Source organism: Solanum tuberosum, unplaced genomic scaffold (assembly GCF_000226075.1).
Source record: "Solanum tuberosum cultivar DM 1-3 516 R44 unplaced genomic scaffold, SolTub_3.0 scf00631, whole genome shotgun sequence".
In the NCBI taxonomy this organism is placed as follows: domain Eukaryota; kingdom Viridiplantae; phylum Streptophyta; class Magnoliopsida; order Solanales; family Solanaceae; genus Solanum; species Solanum tuberosum.
Genome location: NW_006239541.1, coordinates 147,310 through 156,893, shown reverse-complemented (window position 1 = coordinate 156,893; position 9,584 = coordinate 147,310). Strand labels below are relative to the sequence as shown.

The 9,584-nt window shown below is 36.8% G+C and overlaps 1 protein-coding gene across 3 annotated transcripts in view; it reads left to right on the top strand.

Annotated features, from left to right (window-relative positions):
* LOC102580060 (MAP3K epsilon protein kinase 1) overlaps positions 1-9,584 on the top strand; it is a 33,740-nt gene that overhangs the window by 9,381 nt on the left and 14,775 nt on the right. For 2 of the 3 annotated variants that reach the window (XM_015304835.1, XM_006366274.2), the window contains 7 exons: positions 1,272-1,403; positions 1,581-1,652; positions 1,946-2,049; positions 2,381-2,471; positions 2,546-2,935; positions 5,424-5,750; positions 5,856-5,900. In XM_015304835.1, coding sequence (XP_015160321.1) covers positions 1,272-1,403; positions 1,581-1,652; positions 1,946-2,049; positions 2,381-2,471; positions 2,546-2,935; positions 5,424-5,750; positions 5,856-5,900 — 1,161 coding nt within the window. The remainder of the gene's footprint in view (positions 1-1,271; positions 1,404-1,580; positions 1,653-1,945; positions 2,050-2,380; positions 2,472-2,545; positions 2,936-5,423; positions 5,751-5,855; positions 5,901-9,584) is intronic. The other variant, XM_015304836.1, reaches the window with a different exon arrangement.

Here is a 9,584-nt window from a genome sequence, read left to right as displayed (position 1 = left end):
CTTAAAAAAGCTAAAAATTCCCCCCCCCCCCCCCCAATATCACAGCCTTTGAAGTATTACACAAACCTTTTCTTAGCAAGGAACAATATGGAAAATTCTTTGCATTACCTTTTAGATAGTCCCTTACTACGGAGGAGAACATGGCAAAACAGTTGGTTTTAGATTATCAAAATCTGTCATTGCAGGCAACAAAACATCATCAATTATGTCCGTGCAAATCCACAGTAATACGCTAACTAGAACTGTACCCAATAGGAATGCACCTGACTTCTTATGCTTCTCAAAGCTCTTTAATTATAAATATGTAGATAAAGCAAACATCCATCCAGCTGCCTGTGGAGAAGTAGCATGATATTTTTTTTGAGAAGGAAAAACAAATTCATACTAATTCTTTGCTCGGCTACAGAGCAAATGGATCACCTGAGAGTATCCAACTTCCAAGTGTGATCATCAAACACAATCAGGTTCCATAAGTATTAATGAGCATCTGTCTAACATGATTTCACTATTATCATCAACAATAAATACCCTAACTACATAATTTAGCAGGAATAAGCACTAGACCTTGGAATTAGCAATACAAAAACTTTGTTCCAAGTCAGCCCTTTCCTTGGTGGGCTTGGGTCTAAAAGAATGGTTGGGACAACAAACGTTCATCTCATTTGTCCTCTGTTCTAAGTCGGCCCTCACCTCAGCGGGCTTGAGACTAAAAGAAGGCTATTGAAGTGACTAATTCCTCGGCGTTAAAAACAAAGAATTTGTTGGAGTTATCTCATCATTTTTATCTAGTCTCCAATAAGATTGAAGATCAACGAAAATGCAATGAGCATAATTTAAGCTTAAGCATTTCCCAAGCTCCTCTAATCCCCAACTTAGCAGTAATAAGTTGCAACTACTTAAAAAGCAAAATCAGCTAAGGTGAGGAAAATCATATATTAAGTAGAGATATTATCTTCCATCTGAAATTGGAGCCCAAATGAACAGGAGTTCGTACATCAGATACTTTATCATTAGCTTAATTTTTTTTACCTATGTATGAAGCCACCTTCCAAAAATGTCAAATCAAATAAAATTTTGGGATTTGTTGAAAATAAACTTTCTTCCTCTAGAAAAGAACACCAAACCATCCAAAGAGCAAAGAGTTTGAATGGACAGTTCACTTGTAAGAGAAGGGAAGAAATGGGACTTGGTGAAATATTCTGCGAGTTATAATATTGGTAGCAGAAACTTGCACCTGGAAGATCTATCTTTAATGCTATCTAGTGTTTCAGGTGATTGAAATGTCAGGAGTATGTGCTGCATCTGACATCTGGAGTGTTGGCTGTACAGTTATAGAACTGCTTACTTGTTTACCTCCGTACTATGATCTTCAGCCCATGCCTGCTCTCTTTCGGATTGTGCAGGTGAGTTTTAGTTATGCTATGTCTTTTTGTCTTTATGTATGAGATAGATGGGGATAATATTTTGGATTTAGGTAGTGGTGATATTTTTTTCCCTCTTGCTTGAATCAAATGCTAATTTAGTGGTTAAGTGGCTATTTGATGATCTTCAACAATTTAATGAATCCTTGTCTGTTCCAGGATGATCATCCCCCAATTCCAGATAGCCTTTCTCCTGCTATCACTGATTTTCTGCGCCAGTGTTTTAAGAAGGTAAAGAGTATATTATTCCTTGAAGTTTGGTATTGTCGTAAAATGATGCTTGATCTTGATGCTCTATGCATCTTTAATTGGGTTATTTGAATCTGGATGTCCGGTGATAGCTCTGTGAACAATGGTGCAGAACGAGAATTAAACTGTGTTTATGTCCTTTATCACCGCTTAATCTATGGCATCAAAGAGATCATAACTGTTCCATTTGCCTGGTTTTATGATTTTGTCTTTTCGCGAGTCTATCTCTTGACTACTCCAATAGTTTTTGATGACTTTGGATTAGCATGTTTCAGGATGCTAGACAAAGGCCTGATGCTAAGACACTACTTTCACATCCTTGGATACAAAATTCAAGGCGTGCTTTGCAGTCCTCACTCCGTCATAGTGGGACAATAAGGTAGATTTTGTAATATACTCCTAGTTATTTTTGTTTACCAAGAAATAACGAGGGCCAGGATGGACAGTTCGTAACTCAGTGGATAATGGGCCACCCCTCCACCCTTCTCCACTTAAATAGCAGTTCTTTGTCTGCGACAGGGTTTGAACCCACGATGTTCAATCAATCCACATATTACAGGCTGTGTCTATAGACCAAAGCCAAGGGGGGTTGTAATACTCTCCTAGTCTTCATTTGTCAAGTACTTTTTCTCTAGGATCCCTTTAAAAGTCTGTAATGACGGTATACTTTTTGATGTCCGCTATATTTTCTTGCATTTGTTATCTTCTAGAAATATAGAAGAAGATGGATCGGCTGTCAGAGAGGCATCAAATGAAGATGACAAGGGTGCTGCTGGAAGCTCTTCTTCTGACAAAGCAAAAGTATTTTTCTTTGGCGTTTCTTTAAAATGATGAAAATTTCAATTAAGCAACATAGTGATAGTCTCTGAATTCAGGAATCTAGCACAACATTGGCATCACCTGAAGTCCTGGAGACTAGCAAGTCAGAAGAGGTTGATCGTTCAAGTAGTATTCGTATAGAAGAAAGAACTGATAAGATTGAAGATCAATTTACGTCAGATCCAGTTCCAACTTTAGCAATTCATGAGAAGTCTCCTATTCAAAACAATGCTGATGGATTAGCTGTGAATAAGGAATCAGCACTTCAAAGTTCAACAGACTTGGGTGAGCCTGATAAAGTTTTTGCAAATGGTGAGCTTGAATTTAGTGAATCCAGGGGTGGAAACACTGTAGGTAGGAAGGTTGAAGAAAAAGGACATGGCGTCAATGTATATTCTGCATCATCCAGTTCTGGACAAAAGAACACAGATTATAGTCCTAGAAAGGTAAAGTGTATGTTTATAATTTCTATTTTTGATTTTGTAGGATTGTGTGTTGTTAGGATTTCCAAGAAACATCTCTAGGAGCCCTAATGTTTTTTACTTGAAATATACTCTTTATGAGATGTATTGCTTTGCATATAAATAAATTCCATACTTTGAGAAAAAGGCATGAAAATGAGTAGTTTGGATAGAATCATAGAATTGAACTTCTGATCGATCCAGGTAAAAGTAAATAAGATAATAATGGCCTTTCCTTTGGGGTAAAACATATGCTTATAATTCCTACTTTCTTTGTGCTGCTTACTGAACAAAATCCTTCTTTTTCATAATCCAATAACTAGTAAACAACTCTTTAATATTTAGCTGTCATAAGCTGGATGTAATAACTTTTACACCTCTTGTGTTATATGTTTAATCCAATTATGACCTCCTTTTTTGTTTTCTGTTTGATCTATACATATGGGATGATTATAATGTGTCAGTTATAAGTCTAATTGGTGGAACCAATGTGGTGTGGCTAATTTGATCATTAATCCAAGTTCCTGTGTAAAGAAAAGTAGTTTATACAAGGAGATATCTCAGTCCCTATCCTGCCTGTGTTCATGATTCTTAGAGCTTGTTTGGATCGACTTATTTTAAAGTGCTTTTAAGCTAAAATAACTTTTAAGCACTTGGGAGTGTTTGAGTAAATTTTAAAAAAGCTTACAAGCACTTGATTTTATGCTAAAATGATAAAAATAAGCCATAACCATAAGTTAGAATTTCTAACTTGTGGTTTTGGTTTATAAGTCATAAAACAAAAGCCAATTCAAACAGGCTCTTTATTAGAGCCTGATTGGATTGACTTTTGGCATATGACTTATAGGCCCAAAGCCATAAGTTAGAAATTCTAACTTATGACTCTTTTGGGTTGTTTTTGTTAATTTGGCTTAAAATCAAGAACTTGTAAGCATTTTTTAAAATTTTACCCAAACACTACAAAACTGCTAAAACAACTATTTTGGCTTAAAAACACCCAAGCTAAGCCAATCCAAACAAACTCTTATTCAGAAAAAGGACATTTTTCCTCTGATTTCGCGGTATTCACTTATTTTTGTTTCTATAATTCATCTATATTATGCACGGTCACCTCACGCTTGTTACTCTTAGTAGATTGTTTTTCATCCTGAGATCATCTCTGAACTATTTTGGACCTTTTTTTGCTGATGAATTTAGATGTTTCATTCAGAAAGGAGCATCAAGTAGATGCATAGTTACAAGAAAGGAAACAGCATTAATAAAAGAACTAATGAATCCCTTTTCTGTGTCAATCTAAGACAAGGGAGCTATTAAAATCCAACAACTGATCGGTGCTAATTACAATAGTCATATTACTCCGGCAAAAAGATGGAGTAAGCACTTTGTTTAGCGGGAGTGATTTGGACTTGAGATTCCTTCAAAACACCTCTTATTCCTCTCATTCCATATTGACTAATTTGAACCTCAACTCTGATTATGTTTTTTTTCCTCTCTTGTACCTCTTTTCGACTGCATCAAACGTTACTTAATGTTCTTATGTCATCTCTATAACTTGTTGCTATCTCATGTTGTATCATTTTCTAACTATTTCTTGCCTGGAATTTTGTGGAAGTTTAGAGGCAGACCCACGTTGAGCTAAGGAGTGTCAGGTGACACTACTTCGTCGGAAAATTTTACTAAATATATATTTATAGTAAGCATTAAGTGATATATTGAACTAAATGACACTACTTGATAAGAGATTCCTCATGGCGCGTTTGTTCAAAGGTTAGTTTTGTTCTTTGAGGTTGGAGGTTTGAACCTCAACTTAAACATATTTTTTGCAAAATATAACATATAGCTTAACATTGGTTAACCAGTTTTAAGCTATATGTTATATTTTGCAAAAATATGCTTGGGTTGAGGTTCAAACCTCCAACCTCAAAAGAACAAAATTAAGTTTTGAACCAACGCGCCAAGAGACATCTATTGTCAAGTAGTGTCCTTTCATCAAGATATCACTTTATGCTTATTATATATATATATATATATCTTTCACAAAATTCCAAGCAAGAAATAGTTAGAAAATGATACAATATGAGATAACAACAAGTTATATAGATTACATAAGAACATTGAGTAACGTTTAATGCAGTCGAAAAGATGTAAAAAAGAAACATAATTAGAGTTGAGGTTCAATATAGAATCAGAGAAATAGGAGGTGTTCTGATGGAATCTCAACTCCAAATCACTCCCTCAAAACAAAGTGCTTACTCTTATCCTTTTTGCTAGACTAATATGACTACCCTAATTAGCGCTGATCATTTGTTAGATTTTTGTTAACTCCCTTGTCTTAGATTGACCTTCTAGCTTAAAACTAAACCAGTGGGTCATGGATATCTCTTACTTATAAAATGTGATAATTAAATTTTTAGCCTTTCTTCTATAATTATTGACCCCGCTTACTGAAAATTCTGCGTACGGGACTGTGAAGGCTGTGAAGACATCAGTTGTACCGCAAGGAAATGAACTGAGCAGATTCAGTGACCCCCCTGGTGATGCTTCCTTGGATGACCTGTTTCATCCATTGGAGAAGAACCTGGAGAATCGCGCTGCTGAAGTGTCTCTCTCTGCATCATCTTCACAAATTGCTCAAAACAATGCAATTGCCGAAACTGGAAAGAACGATTTGGCAACAAAGTTGAGAGCCACAATTGCTAAGAAACAAATGGAAAGTGAATCAGGACCACCAAATGGTGGTGATTTACTCAGTATCATGATGGGTGTGTTGAAGGAGGATGTAATAGACATGGATGGTTTAGTATGTGTGCTTATTCGTTTTTGCTTGATTTATGTATATTTTGTTTTACCTCACCGTCTTTCTCCCTTATTTTCTTATTTCTTTCTTTTTTGGATGCTTTTTCAGGGTTTTGATGATAAACTGCCGACAGAAAATTTGTTTCACCTTCAGGTACTATTAGACTAGTTTTCTTGACTTATTTTTGTGATGATGCCTTGATCTTTGATTTTATGAAAAGGTAAGGTAAATTTTATAAATGATTTCAGCACAGAGACTGCTGTTTTATCTGTTCTATATATCAGCAGGGCAACACCAAAAAAAAATAATTCAGCCTCAGCTATCCCTTTAGTGATTCTAAAACCTGTAGCACTTTTCACCCTCATTTACATATTCTAGTCCACACCAAAATCCAAACACAAATATACAATTTAGACTTATCTTGTGAATGGAGTTGACACTATCTTCAAAGCATTTTCTATTTCTCTCATTCCATATAATCCTCCATAATGCCATATGTAAGCAGGTATAGTATTTTCAACCAAAGAAAATTTCCTCTTCCTATCTCCCTTTCTGTACCAACCTCTCAAAAGGTCATCTGTTTTGCATTTCATATTCATAAAGAAATGCCACAATTGTGCAGTAACATGACAATGCAAAAACAAATGACATATACTCTCTGTTTGACTTTCACAGAGAAAACATTTGCTACTTAGGACAGCGCCCCTCTTTTGCAGATTCTCATGTGTGAATGAGCTTCTTACTCACTATCCATGTGAAGCAACCAACCTTTCTACAGTTTGCAAATTCTCAAAAAAAACTGCAACAGTTTGCAACCCCATTAATGGGATATACATGACTTCTATTCCAATTAATACAGAGTCCAGATATAGCTTGAAAGATCACCAAAATCAAACTTAGATGTTGTAGCTCTACCACCTCAGCATCACACATCACCAATGTGTCATAACTGTTGTTCTGGACTCTAAATCCTCTATTCCAACCATTCTTGTATGCCACAGATAACATTTTGCTAAAGCTCTGCATCACTAGAATGAATTTTTTTTTATAGAGATTGGATCCCCTGTTTAAAACCCCTTTTAGCTGCAAAGAAACCACAGGTGTTCAGTTGACGAGAACTGAATATATGACTCTGCTGAAGAATATCCAGTTCACCCATTTCCTGCCGAAAGGATGCCTTGACCTTTGGTTTGCCTTTGGTGTCACTTTATAGTGTAATTTCAACTATGATAATATTTTTGTTAGGATCTTTCTCATGTCCTTCAACTGGTGCTTATTCGAGTGTTTAATTGATATGATACTAGAAATTGGTAAATGGTTGTTTTGGTAATGAATTTTTTGGTCACTTAGACAAGGAAATGGTAAGTTAGAGGTTAATTGCTATGCTGCTGTAGGTATAAAATAGAACCTTTCTGTGTATAGTTCCTCCATGTCAAGGGTAGTGAAATGGAAAATAGTCATGTCAAGGTTACAAAATAGCAAACAACTTAAGCGACTAATCCTGTATTTCTGTGTAAAATGAAACATACCTTTTGTAAATCTTATAAGATTATTAAGTTAAATTGGCATATATCTATTTGGCATGAGGAATCTTCTTAATGCAATATAGTTTTTATAGTATATTTTCAACACGGGAGAGGTCCTTCCTTTACACTGTGCCAATTGATTCATTTTCTTCATTAAGCTTCCACAAGGCGAAAATTCTATGGAGAAAGGACCCACTCCAAAGTAGACACAAGAGAAAAATCAGATATTCACCAAGATACGGCTTCGCAGAATATGATCGACGAAAGCAGGGGTATGGAATTGCAGGAGAAAGGTGATTGTTTGATGGAGGCAGACGTTGGTTGTGACAAACAAAACATGCAAATCCAGCAAATGCATGATGTTGAACCAGTAGCTTTGAACATCCCTAGAAAAACTAATGGATAGGAGATTGAAGCATCCAACTTGATTAATTCCCACATTTTGGAATTAAGCTCCACCTATGGAATTGCTTTTGAAGGTTTCAGGGAAGAGACTCTTGCCCTATTGATGAGATTGGACGAAAGAAAGTCTGCTTTGGAGAACAAGATAATAGAAGGTACAAGTACAACACCTAGACATCGGGGGATTGGGAAAAATGAACTAAAAAATCTACAATCCAGTCTAAATCAGGATGTGGAGGGATCCAGAACAAAGGGGAGAGTTCTTAACTTGCTTTTAAACGAGGATAAAGCTACTATCATGGAATGTAAGGGGGATTAACAAGATGTCCACTAGGAATATTGTTAAAAGTGCTTTGCTGAAATGGAAGGCAGATATCTACTGTTTCCAAGAAACAAAGTTGAGTAAGGGGAAGGGGGTGAAAGTTGTGGCCTAGTAGATGGATGAGGTGTGGATATATAGAAGCAGATGGGAGTAGGGGTGGAATCCTAATCATGTGGGAATGTAGAATCTGGACATGGAGTACGGTAGAAATTGGCCAATACTCTAGTACTTACAGATTTGATGCAGTACAAAGTGCGTTTACTTGGTTTCTCACTGGTGTGTATGCTCCGTACATCAGGATTGAGAAACTAGACTGTTGGGAAGAGGTGGCAGCAGTCAAAGAATTTCGCGAAGGACCATGGGTAACTTGTGGAGACTTCAACACATTTAGAGTTATGGCAGGAAGGAGAGGATGCAATCGGATCACAAATGTGATGACTGACTTTTCCAACTAGATTGAAGAGATGTAACTACACGACCCTCACCTAAATGGAGGGATTTTCACATGGTTCAGGGGTGCTAATCACCATAGTGCTTCCAAACTAGACAGATTCATGTACTTAATGGAATGGGAGGAAACCTTTAGGAATATCAAACAATTGATCATGCCCAGAGTGACTTCTGACCACTGCCCTATCATGTTGCAATGTGGAGACTGGGACCAGAGGAAGTCATACTTTAAGTTTGAGAATTGGTGGCTCAATGTTGATGGTTTTGAGGGGCTTGTCCATAGTTGGTGGAACGAATTTGAAGTGGAGGGCTGCCCTGACTACAAGCTCAGTGTTAAGCTAAAAATGTTGAACAAAAACTCAAAGATTGGAGCAAATCAGTGTTGGGGAGTTATGCAACTGGAAAGACAGTCTTCTCAATGAATTAGCTGATATTGATCTAGCACAAAACACTAGAACTTTATATGCGGATGAACTACTGGTGAGGGCAACAGTTCTGGTGGAGTTGGAGGATTTGGCAAAAAATGAGGAATCTAGATGGAGGCAAAAGTCCCGAGTTCTCTCGCTAAAACAAGGGGAAAATAACACTAGGTTTTTTTTAGAGAATGGCAACAACCCACAAGAGATACAATAACATTGATAGATTGATAATCAATGGGAAGGTTAATATGATTGAGTTCTACAGGAAATGCTATACTGAATCTGAGATGTGGAGGCTCTCTTTTGAGTATGTTAATCGTCCAAGAATCTCTGAGGAGGAACAAGATTGGCCGCAAAGGCCTTTCATTGAAGAGTGCTAAGATTATCAAGCAATGAGATGGGGATAAGGCCCCTGGGCCTGATGGCTACACCATGAGCTTCTTCAAGGTCCGTTGGGCAACCTTGAAAGAGAATCTGATGCAACCAATTCAAAATTTCCATCAGAATGAAATGTTTGAGAAATCTTTCAATGCCACCTTTATAGCACTAATCCCCAAGAAATATGGAGCAGAAGAACGGAAGGACTTTAGACCAATAAGGCTGATTGGCGGAGTATACAAAATCATAGCCAAACTCCTTATAGAAAGAATGAAGACTGTCATGGGAGAATTGGTAGATGAACACCAAATATTCTTGAAAGGAAGACGGATCATGGATG